General features: G+C 39.0%; 1 protein-coding gene across 2 annotated transcripts in view; it reads right to left on the minus strand.

The window, feature by feature from the left end:
- Positions 1-17,335, minus strand: part of gabrb2b (gamma-aminobutyric acid type A receptor subunit beta2b) — a 74,580-nt gene that overhangs the window by 14,346 nt on the left and 42,899 nt on the right. For both annotated transcript variants that reach the window (XM_042499199.2, XM_088088560.1), the window contains one exon: positions 11,943-12,025. In XM_042499199.2, coding sequence (XP_042355133.1) covers positions 11,943-12,025 — 83 coding nt within the window. The remainder of the gene's footprint in view (positions 1-11,942; positions 12,026-17,335) is intronic.

Below are 17,335 nucleotides of genomic sequence, written 5' to 3' on the forward strand. Positions count from 1 at the left end.
TTGAACTAGACTGGTGTAATTGAACCTGGCTTCTAAATGACATGCCACTAGTAGTAACTGTGTGTTACTGTTATAATTCGGTCAATGAGGGTGAAACAAAAATCTTTTTTTTTTTTCGTGCTTTGACACTTTCCAAGTGCCAGCATGAATTTGTTCGCCTATTATTATTAACATTTTATATTCATATTCAAGTATCCACTTGTGTGCTCTTGACTCTACTAAACCATTTTTTTGTGATAGTTCAGAATAATGTAACATTTGAAACAACTGTTGGGTGGTGAAATTTGTTAAATGATTTTTTTTCAAACCTAGATTCAGAAGTAAGCACAGAGTTACACACATTCAACTACCCAGTACAACCAGTGTAGAGTGGGGCAGTGAGCACCTCCACAACAGTTTCATGCCTTATTAAAGTGTACCTCGACATCATCGGAAGTACCCACCATAAGCAAGGTACTGTACTCTTGACAATAACTGAATTATGAAAAATCCCGTTGAAACTATAAATTATGAAACGAAGTTGAAAATACAACATTCCATATAGCAGCTGACAGAAACCCTTACATATGTGACTAAATATATATGAGTCAACTTTATTATGTTTTGTCCCACAAGCAACTAAATTATTAAATACCAAGAGCAAGAATGATTAAATAACCAAGCTTAGAATCCATTTTCATCTCTAAAACTCAATAAAATCTGTAAAGGGACAAGAAGCAAGTCCATTAATATTAATCTGAACCAAAGCTACTCGCTCTTTTGCTCTCATTTTGGCCCAATCAGTGGAGACATGGACAGCAAGGCGGCTAGTGGGCAGGAGCAATAAATGATTGAGTAACATGGCACTCTGTAGTTAGAGCTGAAGACAAGCACTGTTAAAAAAAAAAAAAAAAAAAAGCCAAGAAGAAAAGTAGAAAATTTTCATTAGACCATGAAAGTTGGCTCTTGCATAATCCACTGCCTACTGTCTGCTCTGGTGCAGCTGACATGTCTGCTGACTTCGGGGCATAAGAGTATTGGTCTGAGAGAGAGAAGACTGAGGAGATGAGAATGGACAGGAAACAGCTGGGGTTAGAGCGCTTCTTTAAAGGGCTGCCTCACCATTAAAGCCAAGCTAAAACTATGAGAAACTCAATTAAAACAGCAATTTGCACAGTGTTTGAATGCCTCTTTCAAACGTAATAAAGTTGTTTCGAGGCCTCCCTGAACCAGCAGAAGTCATAAAAGTAATAAACAATGGCAGACTTCTGGATAAACAACAAAAAAGCCATATGTATAACAGACAAGGATGTTTTTAAACGTTATTGCTTTCCCATTTTGGCATCCTCTTGGGCTACGGTGGGTTAAGAAGTGACACAGAGCTCATTTCTATAGTGCAACAAGGTTACATTGCTATATTCTGTAAATAGCAAACTACAGTAGCAGCGCTAGATTATCTCAGAGTTCTGACAGCTCATCACGACGAGTGTATTGAAGTGTGAACTTGCTCAACGGAGAGGCAGGAGGCCAAGGCTTGCAATACACTTTGCAGCCTCAAGACAAACAACCGAATATTGTAGTCTTACATCATAAAAACTTATAACACCATTCAGTCGCTTCCAATGTGCATGTGTAGCATTGCATTTGAGATAACAGCAGGAGATAGAATAAAGAACAATGTTATCAGAAAATGCAACATAATTATTTGTACTGGTTGCAACAGTTGTTACAACTGCATGTTTGCTGCGACAGGGATTTGCATGCATGTTGGCAGAATTTGCCTGAGTGATTATTGTTATATCATTTGATTGCATGCGTGGAAGTTGATTCTCTTTTTTTTTTTTGCACTTGTGTGTGTGATCCTTACTTTGTAAAATGCTGATGATGTGGAGATTTAGCTGCTATAAAGTGAATTAAAATGACTGATTTGCATGCTATGTACAGTGTATGTGTGTGTGGGATGGCAGTGATGACGGGGCCGGGCTGGATGACGAATGAAAGCACGTTTGACAGAACAATTTAGAGGGAACTCCCACGCTGTTTCATTGATCAGTGCATACAACATAGACCATTACACCACCCCTCCTCTTTTCTCTCATTTTCCCTCCTCTGGTCTTGTCTCCTTTTCTCCCCCACTCTTCCTCTCCTCTAACTTGTTCCATTTTTACCTCGTTTTCTCCCACCACTTTTTCCATTTGATTACACTTTTCTCCTTCTCTCCTGTTTCTCTGTCATAACTACTATTAGGTATCCATCTTTCACTCTATCTTCCCCCTTCTTCTCCCTCCCTCATACCTTACTCTGCTTAATTAATACTCGTGTGACCTATTTAGTTGCTCTGAATTATTAACGCAGACTCTTCAGTGGCTGCTCACACTCTGACATCGCTCAGTCCTCTAGACAAGTGGATCTGGGTGCTCACCGCTTTCAAATAAACTCCCCGAGATAAATGTGTTCTCATCTCTAAGTTCCTGTAAAAAAAAGCCTGGCAGCTGCATTTTGAAACAACTTGCAGACAATTAAGTGCTTCCCGACCAAGTGTGGAGTATACGGAAATTATATTCGTCAAGATGGAATGAAATAAAGGCAGCTCAGGTCAGGGGCAGAGAGAAATAACTTAATTTCAGATACATTTCTTAAGTGATAAAACTGTGACTGAACAACCCCCTCTGCTTGAGATACAAAATTTTCCACAGTGATGTCCCGCATTGGTTGGTGGACTCTTGTTTAAAGCCTTGATTTCAGCCTTTTAGCCATCACCATCTTAGTAGAGAGAGTGGAGATAATGATAATGATAGCTGCTAGCTTAGTTAGCACAGTGCATTTACAGCTATCATTAACTATAATGATACTAATGATATTTTTTTTGCTTTCTAAAAGCTTAAGGCTCAAAAACAATATGTTTGTACCCGAGAAACTGCATATCTATCTAAGATGTCCAACACTTTACTGAATACTGCAGCCTCTCTAAGGGTGGCTAACATGAGTTTACAGAAATAGATTATTTATGTCATAAGCAACTGCCAACACACAACATCTACACTCAAATCTCTGTGGTAAAGAGAAGTGAATGCCTTTGTGCAAATCGTACACACAGCAGAATCAACAATGTGATCCGCTCCTCGTATTTTGATTGGTGATCTATATCCACTCAACTCCTTTGTCTCTACGTTTTTGTTGCTGACTATGGAATCCTTGCCTTCATGTTAAAGTTGTTACATCACAGTGTTGCCGCAGATAGATTGCCCTGATTCCCTTTGCATGAAATCCACTGAAAGGAGCGAAAAACAGTGAGAAAAAAAAATGAAAGAGGACAAAAGACGTAATCTGCAGTACATGAAAGACAAGAGAGCCTTAGCCTACAGTATATCTATTAAGTATGTAACAATGAAATGACAATAGAGGAAATGAGCTCATTGATTTCTCAAGTGGCGTAAGATGCAAACTTGTCGCTTCAGTAGAAAAAAAAGACTTGGGTGTGACAATATGTATTTTACGCTAGCACAAAGGCCCCTCTCATGGATTCCAAAGTCTGGGAGCGTTGGCAGGCCAAAAATAAATGAAATTGTTCACGATATCATCAGAGGAGATAGCAATACAATACTAAAGCTATTTAACTGGGACTCTGGCATATCTCCCTGACCAAATCTGACTCCAGGCCTTTTTATCAAGCCTATGAAATAATGTCTCAGTTGATTTGTTTTAATGGGCAAAGAAGGATTTTGGCGGGAGATAAAACAGTGGCTTTGATATTGCTCTGGGCAAAACATAATCAGGGATAACAAAGTTTGTGTTTTTAAGTTCTAAATGGTGCTATGAAACATCATATATTGGTAATAAAACTTAGAAAATAGCGCAGTTTTTAATATCTAATAAAAATCATTGTGAATGTGACATACATTTTAAAGGCCACACAGATGCACTTATAACAATCACAACAATTCTTTTTATCTGATTTTCTTCCCATCTTTAGTGAGAACAGATGGCTTTTTATGATTACAGTGTTTACAAACCTCGCTGGAGAACAGCCTGCAAAAATCAAAAGATGTCACAACAGATGTCAAACCTAATTTATTCGCCATGAATAATATTGAGAATTTTGGATGCTGCACCACCTAACAAGCCTTTAGATTAGCCCAGGAAGCACACAAGAAATCTGTGGGAATGTGTGTAAATGATGAAATTCATGATACGTATTGGTGTCCATTGACCACACAGTTCATCCCGATCAGACCTGAAGCATTTACAATGCATGGTTTGGGAAACCTGGCTTTTTCTACAGTTCACAGGAGAAAATACATGCCAACTTTATGCAAATTGATAGACAGCAATTTGTAGCATCACACACACAAGCAAACACACATGAACACATACAGAGGCAAATGCTTTCATGGACAAAGGAAACATCCACAAACACTCACATGGGTACGTCAAATAAAACCCCCTGAACATCTGCCTGCCTCTCGCTCTTCCCACGAGCTGAGAAGGCTACTCTTCTCTTAAATATGTCTCAGATGAATTTTTGATTCCACGCAGTTCAAAGAGACTTTAATGTTATTCCCAGTGTCCAATTAAAAAAATGTCTTCGAAACTTTCTCAGTGCACAGCAAGCTGCAGCTAACTGCCTGCCTGGACAGGGACAGAACATCTGAAGATAAGATAAATAAATAAGCCGTGCAAGCCCAAGTGTAGAAAAACCATTCACACCCCAGAGGATGTGTGCAGTTTCTAAAAATGGGCTCTGATGGGCACAGATAGTGAGAGAGAGAGAGATAGACTGAGGAAGTGGCTCTGTCCATATGATGTGGATCGCTGGTGCAGAAAATATAACTATTACTTGGTAGAGATGCTGTAATGAAATGATAGTTTCATTGTGAGCGCACAGCAACCGGCTGAAATAACAGTCGTAATGTGCCTCTCGCTCCCCTCTCAGTGCGTGCAGAAATAAACAGCGATGTCTTTGTCTGATTGAGGAGGCATGTGTGAGGATGTGATTGTATTGGTGACTGCAAGTTTGTCTTAATTTGTGTTCTCTCCGTTTCCAAAGTGCTTTAATTCACAATTTCCGCTGAAGAACCATCTGCAGTCACACATATGCGAATGCTAAAGCAGCTGATCAGGGCAAAAATGCCTCTGTGTAGTATTTAACATCTGAGTGACCCTACTCTTGTAATGATTTATTGAAAAGGTGCACAGCTGCTGTACTTGTGAAGTCAATGTTACATCTTTGACCAGAATCAGCTTCCTGTGAAGGTAGGGCTACTGCACAGCAGCGTATATACTGTACATTGTAAACTGCATTACTGTAACAGTGACCCAGAACATCAGGAGGTTTAACCCTTTTAAATTATGCAAGAAATGGCATTTCCTCGCAATAAGGTAAAACCTTGTGTGGCCTACTACGCAAGCTGGAGTCCTGGATTACACATGCATCATTGAGATGCTGAGCAAGTAGTAACAAAACAAATGCAGGGTGACAGGGCTTGAGAGTTTATAAACCCAACCCCTTTCCAATGCTGCTGAATGTGAGGTTGAGGTAGTGTGATATTAAAGCCAGATTTACCTTGCCTCATACCAAAAATAAGACAGCACCTGCAGTGTATTTTTGTTATGAAGTCCTTAGGGCAGCATGAAAAACAACGGCAGAATCTTAGGAATAAGGAAATAAGTCTCTGTACTTTCTATAATATGTATTCACATCCAGGGTTTAGTATTTGTTATTATGTGTATCTTATTGTAGTTATGGCCTATGTTTAGAAACAGCCGAAAGCGCCACATGAGTTATGAGCAAAAGTTAACATACTGTCTCAATACTCTATCTGGATAATAAACATGGAGTGAAGGTATGAGACCTTATTACATGATAAGTTCTGCTTAAAACAGATGTAGAGCTTCTCTCTCAGAGATGGCCACAGACTTTATTATACAGTGTTACCTTTGCTGTGTGAAAGTTCAGGACATATGTTGAAAACTTTCACTAAAAAGCTTTTTTAGTGAAAAAGCCAGTCTGGACTTTCTGCCGACCCAAATGATTTCAATCCACCGAAGTCTAGACTGGCTAATCACGGATCCGCTCTGTAGCTGAAAACATTGGCAACCAATCATGGACTGCGTTATAGGGGGATGAAGTAGCATGCAGCTGCTGCTTTCAAAACAGTGATGTAGCTCGCACAAAAACAAGTGCTAACTTTAGTATTATCAGACTAAACAAAGTGATAAGTGAAGCCTGTTCACTTATAGAGTCAATAACAACAATTATACAACAACAAGGATGCACTCGCAGAGTTTCTCGGAGGAAAAGACTTGTGCTATTTTTCTTGATTTATCAATATGAGAGGCTGCAATGCTGGGGATCACAGCCATGCAGAGCAGTGTTAACAATATTTTCGGACAGACAACAAGGATGCTGCCAGCTTGTATTCAACAGTCCAGATTCAGCTGCTGGATAGAAATGGAGTAATAATATTATGCTGGTAACACCAGTGTATCGCAAAAGCCTCATGGGGATTGTTGTCGACGAGATACATGTCACATATAAATGGTAAAAACAAATAAATTTCATTTTAGACCATTGCTGTCTAACTGGCAATGTATTTGTGTAATAGAGGAGCAGACGCTAATGCAAACGTAAGGATTGGCTGAAGGAGTTTTTCTGTCAAAGCGAGTAACTCCTGCCCATTAAAATAGTTTGGACTGGCAGAAAGTCCAGATTGAGACAGGGAAAGGATGGTCTCACCAGGCTAATTCTCAATTCTCTAATTTTTTTTCATTCATTTTTTTCATTTATAAGCACAGGCTGTATAAAGGCGAGGATTAGGGCTCTGTGACGTGAGTACTTTGAAATATTAATGCACTTAATTTTGTGGTATAAATGTTTTTTTTTGAAATTTAATAGGTCTATCCTATAACATCCCCCATCTCTTAAATGTTCACTAGCTATATTTCAACTGACCTTATTTTTCCCTTAACTTGTACTCAGTGAAGTTTTTCTAAACTAACGTAAAGTAAAGTAAAGTTAAACATTTAAGTGTTCTCCATCACTGTTGTGCAATGTTTATGTGTTTATTTGTTCATTGTCCTATTCTTTACTTATTTATTCTTGCAAAATTTGCAAACCAAAATATGGGTGAGCAATTTGTGAATCCACAAAACCATTAGTCACAGGCAGGGTGGGAAAAGTCCCTGGGCCATTCAGAATGAATCATTAACATCCCTCCATCCGCTGTAAGCATGAGATTTTCTATTTTTCCCTCCATTTCCTCTGTGTGGACCTCTCATTCATGCTATCAATGATAGACATACAGGACATGGTCAATGTCCATGCATCAAGTCTTGATGTGACAGAAACCCGTAAATAAGAATAAAATGGTACAGTTACCAGGGGGAATTGGCTGGCATAACAGTAAAGACTTGTGTATTGAACTGCACAGTTTACAATGGAGACAAATACACCTGATGCTGCTTTCTCCAGGCTCAGTGCAGCTTTAGGACCCAGTGTGGCCTCAAAAATGTTCTGAATATTTCCCTTTACTCAACAAGTCACAGAACTGTTGGGAAACGAGAGGAATTTAAAAATGATGAAAGCTCTATTGAGATTTTTTTGTGCGTGGCAAGTTGAAAATGATAACAAATTAATGGATATTCTTGTAGTATTGAAAACAATACGGTGCCTCTAAGCACAAAATAACCATGCTGATACAGCAACTGCAACACTGAACCAGCCAGTTATTACATGATTAAAAGTAAGAAGTACCAAAAATAATTAGTAAAGATCAGCATGACAGGATGAAAACCTGATCCATAAATGAATGTTCTTGGATGTTATATTGAACCTGTCAAAGCATATTAATCACTGGCTTCAAAACCATGGCTCAATACAGGGGATATTAGAAAACACTGGACCAATCAAACTCACTGGAAACAAGCCAACGGACAGAAACAACAAGAGACGGAGGTAAAAGGGGCAGAAGCACAATTGGAGACCAGGACAGACAGAAAAGATGCACTCATGGATTTGGAGAATTGTGGTACGTTATCACCAGCAGGTCGGTTAAGTTCAGTTCAGTTTAAAACACTTTTTTTTAGCATTTCAACTGCGAAAAGTTGTGGATGTAGCTAGAAACGCTGCTGTCCATTGACTGGTTAATAGAGAATCAACACTCAGCCATAGCTCAGGGCTGGTTTAACCACTACTGACACTGTGACAAGTTTTTCATACAGTACTAAACTATAACTGTAAAATGACATTATGTTTTGCAGACTCTGGCAGCAGCTGATGGCTTCAAAAAACATAAAAAGTAAAAAATTTATTAGTGGGCCAACTGCTGGCAACTTTTAAGGTGGAACGTTTACTTGTAATGCTACTCAATGCATGAGATGACAACGTGAATCCATCAACACACCTTAAATTTCAGTATGACAACTCTGGTCACTCAATCTGTTTTTATTGTCTCTCCTGGATGATATACAATTTAAGTATTGAGTAGATCTTCAGGCATTTAAAAAACGTATCTGCCTATTAATTGTGACCGGATAATAAACGCTGAACAGATCCAGGGTTTACCTCTTTGTAGGTGTTACTTTTGGTTCCAAAGGTACTATACTGAAAGCCTTTGAAGGAAACAGCTTTAAAAGAGCACAGCTGAATAAAAGACAAGCATCCAACCCCATGAGTGGAGTCAATGAATGAATGCAGCACTAGATCTAAGACATTCGAGATCAGCAGAGCTCTCCTACTGCTTCTCCATGAGACCCTCAACTCCTGGGGCTCGGATGAAACAAAACAAGGAGTGTGTGTTTTGTTCTCCAATTTTTATCTGCTGGGCACATCACAGTTTCAAGTGCCTGCAATGCATACATATATACCGTACACACACATAAACACCCCATCTATGCACGCACACACATAGCCACACACACAGGCTGCGGTTACTACTCCCCAGCCTGTGTGCTTTAAACTTTAAGCTTGTCATCAAATTAAAAGAGAAGGATGTGTGCTCGGAGTGCTGATGACAAGCAGTGAGCGTGGAGGCACACTCATTTTTAAATAGCCCATGCCCCTCTTCTGTCTCCCCCCTCACTCTCCTACCATCATTCCCTAAACCATGTTCAAACAAGTATTTTAAATGGATACTCAACAGTATGAAGTAACATTTGCAGCTACAAGCTCAGCACCATCTTACCAGAGGCATACCCGGTCGCCAATTAAGTTTGATTAAGGCATTTTTGCTCATCGTGCCCCTTGGCAACTAAAACTATAGATGACAAGCAAGCAGTCATGTGAATAGTAGTGTCAACATGAAGGTCATCCTCTCAACAGTAGCACGAGCACACTGCTGCTTCAGTACTTTCCTAATTTCTAACAAGTCTGTGACCTAATGTGCGGCCTTGTGATAATTGGAAAATGAGGCAGATGTCTTTTCATTCCAGATCAGTGTAGAAAAATGTCAGTTATTTTCTAAAATATTCCATAGAAATAATATTTCAAATATTTCCATTAGACAAACTATTGATGCTCTACCATATATATTTTTGGGGGATTTGGTAAGATCCTTTGTCTGTGTCTGTGAGATTATCCATTATCAAGGAATTCCCAACACTATCCATTATGCCTGCATCCCAAATCAAACAGAAAGGGATGTTGTGAAACTCTGGAGAAAGTACAAAAAAAAAATCGCCATAAACTTTATAAAATAATGGACGCAGACACTGTGATGTCAACCATTGCTTTGTGGACTCCAATTCTGAAGGCTCCAGTTTGGCATATTGGTTGTCACCACCAAGTGACCATATTTGGATGAGAGAGTGGGATTTCAGCTTCAGAGATTTCTGCTTAATCATCACCAGAGGCCTTTCCATGTAGGAAAACAAAATGTTCAGGAATTGGAGTATGTCTATTATTTGTTAATTTACGTTGACAATCTTACTCTAGAGACCTGAGCGACATCCTCAGTCCCCTGATGGGAGCAGGTCATAAGGGACAATGGTGGTTTATTTTAGGTTCAATCTTGTCATTAAGACAAGTGAGTGAGGTCACTGGCAGAGGTTCAGTGGTGCTGTATTGTTGATGGTTTAGATTTGATAAAAAGCTGTAATGCCAACTATACAGCTGTCAGTAAATGAGAGAGGGAGGCCTGTGTGACCAGAGGTCATCTTGTCGTACCTACTGAAAAACGGGTTTAATCGGTTTGTCCCCTTCTGCTACCCTTCAACCATTTGCTGTAACAGCTCACACACAAGAACATTTCTCATCCTGTTCCACATCTCTCTCACACTAATCTGCCACAGCTTGATTTCAATTCAGTCCCTGCTGGCGTTCTCTCCTTCCTAAATTTTCCTCTTCAGTTTGTTTGGGCCTGACTCCTGCCAGCCCAACTGCACCTATCCTAATTCCAGATGTCCTCACTTGTTCCTAATGACGATTGGTACAAAATTTGTTTTATTTCAGCATTTGGAATCAACAAACTGTTTTCACTGGAAGTTTAGAATTTGATGCAATAAGCAGTACACTGGGGTAGTTATGGCTTATGTGCACATCATGGACCAAGCAAAACTCATTCCCGTCCATTAGCTGGCTACCGTCCAGTGGAGCCTTCACGCTTTCCTGTAACTTACAGAACTCAGCAGGCTGCTGCTTGACAAATAGCCTGTATCCAGGTACAGCATATTTTGAAAAGTGGCTCTGGGACTGTGTGCATCCTTAGCCTTCCATATAGAAAGTTACAGCTCTTATTTTTGCGAGTATACTGTTACTGCAGGCACATTTCTGGTAGTATCAGGCCTCTGATAAACTTTACTGGTTAACTGCATTATGTAATCTTAAATTAAAAAAACTCTCCAATTGCCTCCTTTTGCTCCTCATGCTCTATTTCCTTTTGTACACCAGCACCAGCTGTAGGCCTTCCAGCTCACTTGCACAACTGAGCGTAACACCCTTTACCCATCTCTACATGGAAACTACATTCACATGCACTTTCAGTTGAGTTGTGACTAAACTTGATCAAGTTTATCTTGGTTTGCCAGCAACTTTAATCTTCCCCTTGATGGTAGATGAACGATGGGGACACAGTCTTGATTCATATTTGATCAGGGCTGCCCAGTTTGACAGTTAGATCACAGTTCACAAGCAGTGACTGACATGATTGTGAGCTGTGTTAGCGACTCCTCGCCTCTAATTGGGTTTTTTTTTGGGTGAGCAGTGATAGTCTAGAAAATGCCATTAGAGGCAGTAAGAGGGACATGCTTTTTTCCACAGATTTTCTGTCTCATTTACTACCTTAACAATTTAGTGACAGTTTCAGCAAATAAGACAAAGTGTTATTTTCATAAACATTACCAACGGTAGCTTTAACATTTACCACCTGGGGTTTAATGGTAAGGGCTGAGGAGATGCCACAGCACCTCTAGGCCACCCCTTATGATGTCATTTGAAACTGGGCTGCTGCAAAGGCCAGCATTAGCAATAGCTCCCTTTATCAGTAGCTACGACCATTAGCAAGATGGCTGATTAAAATTATGTCAACTCGAGTCCCACACTTCCCCCCAAAGTATGTGCGCAACATCAGAGTATCTTTCTTCTCGGAACCAATTTATGTGCAATAAAAACAGCTCTATAGGATTTATCTGAACCGATGCAATATTTTCTTCCTAGAAGAGCAAACTCAGCTGAGAGTATATTTAGGAAGGAAAGAATGCCTCTACTTTTACCAAGGGAAATACAGTAAATTGGATGGGAAGGATTATGTTGAAAATATTAAAATTCTGAGTAAATCCTCGTACTACAGTAGAGCACACATTGTTGGGACCCAGTGTGGAACCATTCACACATAGCTCCTGATAGCTGATGGACAAAGTCTGAGGTCATGACGGTGTTTAAGGGTACAAAAACCTACGTCAAGAGATTTATTGCGCTGACAAGAAACAGGACAAGAATTAATTCATGAATAAATGGAAGAATTACTCACAACTTTCTATCTCGAGTGTGCAGTTCTGCTCATCCAGTGGATACCTTCTCAGGTCCATCATACAAGCAGCAGTGGTAGTGATCCTAAAAACACATGACACAATGATATGGTCAATTCACAGCACTGTGGTAGACTTTGATAGACAGCAAACTGGAGCAGAGGTTAGGTTATTGTCTTCATGTCATGAAAAGTTTATAAATATTTATGGAAAAATGTTAGTAAAGTTTAACTTGATTCACAAAAGGATGTCACAGAAGTTGGAGGAGTATTTATCATCCACTTAACCATGAGTAACTAAAGACTTCAAATCTTCATAAACCCCTACAGGTAAATGCAGGAGCCTTCGAGGGTTTGGGGGTGGCGGCAACGATGGTGGGAACTCTAGTGGGGATTACAGGGCCGAAGCTAATCCTTATGTCCCAGTTTTAGCATTGTTTGGATAATCCTGTGGGTCCTCTGTTAGGCCCAACCTGAGATGCGAGTCACAGCAAGGGATCAATCTCTGTGGGACAGCAGTGACGGCAATAGGCCAGGAGATAAGAGTGGCAATGTTTGTAGTGCATGTCATCATGAAATATAAGGGATAAACGGTAGTGTTTTACAACCCGTTGACTTCCCAAAGACTTTGCAAGGCAAGATTATTGCTTGCATTAAATGATTTTAGTAGAAATATGAGTACAAGAGTGCGGAGGAGTTAGGATTGTTTCCATTTTTTAATATGTATTATTCCTTAAAATAGCTGTTACAACAAATCTTTGGGGCAATTCAAATACAAACAAAACATATACAGCAAAAAGCCTTGTTTAAAGGTTCAGTATGTAGGACCAAGGGGGACTTAAAGGGCATCAAGTGGTGGGGATTGCAGAATGTAATTAGCTGAAACTTCTCTTGGTTAGAATTTCTTTACTGCTCATTGTTCAGGAGGTTTTTACCGGCAGCTGCAGAGGTCTCTTCCTCCCCAAAACAGACCGACTTGAATCGGAAAAAACTCATTTAATAAAGCAGCTTCACATAAAAATAAAAAAAATCCTTGTTTTTCTAACACTGCTTGTCACAGAGGGGCTGCTAACCATGGATGGCTCTGGCGAATGTACATTTAGCTCTTTTTAGAGCCAGTGTTCGTTTTACGGGCTAACATAGAAACATGGCGGTACAACATGGCGACCTCCATGGAGGACCTGCTTCCTACATAGATATAAATGGCTCATTCTAATGCAGGCATGTCTAAAGTCCAGCCTGGGGGCCAATCGTGGCCCTCAGACAGAATTTAAATGGCCTGAGGCTTGTCTTTCAAAATTTACTATCTGTGGCCCACCACGCATAATTTATTTTTCAAACAAAATCACTCAGGACTTTTTCTATTTTGTTTTTTTTCCACTCATGGCAGGACTATCAAACAGTTGTCGACATGCACCAAGTAGGAATCACAAAGGCAGAGCTTGTGTGTTTTCATTAAGAGACAATAAACAAGCAAAGAAAGACAGAAAAAAGAAAGAAGCTTTACAGAGTTGACAGCAAGGGCCACCGCTTTCAGGAGATGAATATGAAACATTTGTGTTTTTCTAATCTGTATGTGATTTTTTTTCTTTTAGTAACCCATATAATACAAGAAGCAACTGGCCAGCAAGTTTTTTTTTCACATTATCTAATACGGCCCCCATTTGAAAAAGTTTGGGCTGTTCTAAGGAAACAAAAACCCAACAATTCTTATTTTCAGGTGATTTTACACTAAATAAATCATACATGTTATGCTATACTCCTTTGCTTTCTACATATCCCTCTAAAAACAAACTCGACCTTTAGGTGTGAGTGTAAAGTTTTGGCATAGTTGTCCATCCCTGCCTGTATGAATTTGACTGACAGCACTTTGCTTTGTGAACAGTGTTGTTGAGTGTGAATAGCTGTATGAATAAACAAGAATAAAAGAGATCGTGGGAGGATCTTTTATGTTTGTCTCCACTTAGTATCAAAGTGCTTTTCATGTTTAAAGTTCTAGACCCCTGAATAGTCACTTAAAAGGGAAGAGTATAATACAGTAGGTGCCTGCAGAATCACCTGAGCGATGGTAAACTCTATTTCAGTGCAGTCAGTGATGTTTCTGTAGTATGGAAGCTGAACTGGAAACTCAATGTTACTTTATTTTATTTTTCTCCACTGAGAATGTATATTATTTCATATTTATTTATTTTTTTTATGTCTACATAAGCAACGGCAAAATAAGCCAACTCATCAAAATGCCAAACACATTGTAAGAAATAATTTTGCTTGAATTATTTGACACTGAGCCTTTAAAGAGCTGCTTTAAACACATCACTGTGATATATATATATATATATATATATATATATATATTTATATATATATATATATATATTTATTTATTTATTTATTTATTTATTTATTTTTTTTACAAAGAGAACCAAAGTCAGTACCACATTCTCTGTAATTCTGCTTGAAGTCCTGCGCTAACTTATGCATTTTTAAACTAGACACATGCTAAGAAATGAACTGCAAATTTAACAAGCAGTTTAAATCTAGATTATTTATGGAATCCTTGCTTATAAAACTAATGTACTATTCAAAATGAATAATTTTAGTAATGTAAGTGCTTTTATGATAGCTGCAAACAGCAGTGGCCAAATAGCTATAGCCATCTGCTTTACAGCCTCTATCATATTTTGTGTATATATGTCAGCATAATAGCATTTAGCTTCCCAATCTCTATCAAAACAAACAGACAGGGATGGATAATACAGGATAATAACAGCAGCCAACCATGAGTCAATAGATAAGGTTATGTTGTCCATCAGACTTTGTGAAGGGAACATAAGGACGAGGCTGTGAGTAATAGGCTGCCATTCTTTCCCTGGCTCTGGTCTTGTGTGAGAACTTGACTCCCACTGAGGGAGTTGCCACAGAGCAGCACAGCATGGTGGGTAATCGTCTAGGCACACCTGACAACATAGATAAATTTGTGCCAGAGGAGAGGCTCATCTTGAGTCCAATCCTCTGTGTTACAAAGCAGAGATAATCACCCTTGTGTGTCTTTGTGCCTCTGTCTCTTTTGCTCTCCACTCTCTTTGCTCTGTCACTCTCACATTTCCATTATTCAGACCAAACAGCCACTGCAATGCCAATCTTTTTGCATTTCGTAATCAAAGTATTTCTAAACTCCAAGCCATCCATCCAATTGCATATTGGACATCTTTTGAGATTATGATGCAGCAACACAACAATACTTTCACAAAGCTGCTGTGGTCAGTTTTCTATCCTACAGAGGCGTCCGACTTTAAATCATGTTCAACCAAGCTCACCACAGGCACCATATGGTGAACAGGTGGGACCGCACCTTCAAAATTCAAAACAGTCTTTTTGGTATACTTTGTCAATTTGAGGTCATACTAAAATAAGCCAAAAACAAATGGAAATATATGTTATTTCTAACAATGGGATAAGATTTTATTGATAGCAATGCCATTATTGATTCTGCTTATGGTCTGATTCTTTATGGATTCCCTTATTGATTTCTAATCTTTTCTTTGTGTGGAAAAGAAAGCTCCATTGTTCAACAAAAAAATTGCTAAAATCTGCCTGCTATACTTATTATACCATAGGATATTACCCCTCAGAAGGGGATGTGGTATTTGGCTGGGAGGCAGCGGCACTCTTGTCAAATACATGACATTCCTGGAATCTAAAACTATGTTATGTAGGAAGATGTTGTAGTATATTACTAATGTTTCCACCTTAACTTGAAATGCAATTTTACATACATTACAAGTAGCACTGTTGTCATCCTTCTTTGAAAAATGAAGCAGCTTTTAGACTGTTTCTTTCTTGCTGCCATGACTTCTTCTTGTTGTACGTTTCTAACAGCATAGATGCATGAGTTTGACATTGTTTTTAATGTGCAACCATCAGGAGAGAATAAAAAATAAAAGGAACTCATAAGCTCAGACATGTACGATCCTAGTGAATCACACAATATGGAACCAGTTCTCAACTTGAACTGGTTCTTGATCCCAATCTCTGGTTATTTCACAGTACTTGATATTTTCTGTTTAAAGTACTGTAATTCCACAAAAATACTGATCTTCTTTCCCTCACCCTTACCAGCCTCCACAAAAAACACTGAAATGTTTGACACTTGATATTTTACCCACTTAACCAAGTCGTAACATGATCTTTTCATCGCTGTCAGACACAATGAAAACCAGTTGACTGTTCATTGCAAAATGTTTGAAGGACTGATGAATTGAGAGCCAGCTCAGAGATAACTGAAATAACATTTTTGTGGACATTATCGGTTGAAGAATGTGGTCTAAGATCACAAGAAAAACACTCAATTTCAAAGAATATTTCACCAAATATCAGTAGAAACATCAACAACTTATTCTCTGTATAGTTTCTTTGTCTTTAAGTATGTTTGCCTATCTTTCAACAATTAGATTTTTTTTAGATTGAGATCTATTATTATACCAAAGACGAAAGATGGTTGGAAGAATTTTATTTTAATATTTGAACATCATGTTACTTTGGAAGAGTGCAAAAGCTACAGGAGGTTTCAAATTAAATGTTGGAAACATACAGTTTATACAGTGGTTGGCCAGTGATGCTACTAAAGGCTTTCAAACATGTTTTCATAGCAAGCAACCTCTTGCAGTCGAATAACGAATGTCCGCTGGCTGTTCAAAGAGTTTGTGTTTACATGGAGTACAAAGTGACAACTTCAGCAACTTTGACAATTTCTCCCTGCAAACAATCACAATAGTTTCTCTTACAATCACAAGTAGTTTTTACAGTTTTGGCATTTTTACTGCCAAACAGTCTGTTTTGTTGTCTGGGTATGATGACTCGTGGTTCTGTAAATATCCCCATGAAGCGAGGGCAGCACAAAAAAGTGTGAAATGATGAAAAGAGAAGAGATGAGAGAAAATTTGAGGACAGTGGATGTCAGGTGAGACAGTGAGGGGAACTATCATAACAGTGCCTTTTAATAGCAATAAAGAAGTTCAAAGGGAAGAGTTCTAGCATTAACATGCTGTTTCATATTACACACCTCAGGGGTTTCCACCCCCCAGAGTGAGCCGGGAAGGTGGTTTGAGCCTAAGAGGTTTAGATGGATTCTCCTTTTCTTTCTTTCTTGTCCCCTGTCTTTGTCAGCGTTTATTTCTCTCTCTGATGGATTTGCTGCTGGTGATGAGGCCCCGTGGCTTCCAAGTGTTTAACCAAGGAGTAAATTGCCGGTTACTTTCTGGCAACTTTTTGATCTCTGTGTCAAGATGGAGTCAGCGGTGTAGAACTGAGAGCAAGAGCCCCTGGCGGAGTCTTTAAAAAGACAGTGTGGGAAAGGTAAAGGTTGCGCATGTTTGTGTGGGGTTATGTGTGCGTTC

Source organism: Plectropomus leopardus, chromosome 15, assembly GCF_026936395.1.
Source record: "Plectropomus leopardus strain MGB_pleo_1.0 chromosome 15, ASM2693639v1, whole genome shotgun sequence".
Lineage (NCBI taxonomy): Eukaryota > Metazoa > Chordata > Actinopteri > Perciformes > Serranidae > Plectropomus > Plectropomus leopardus.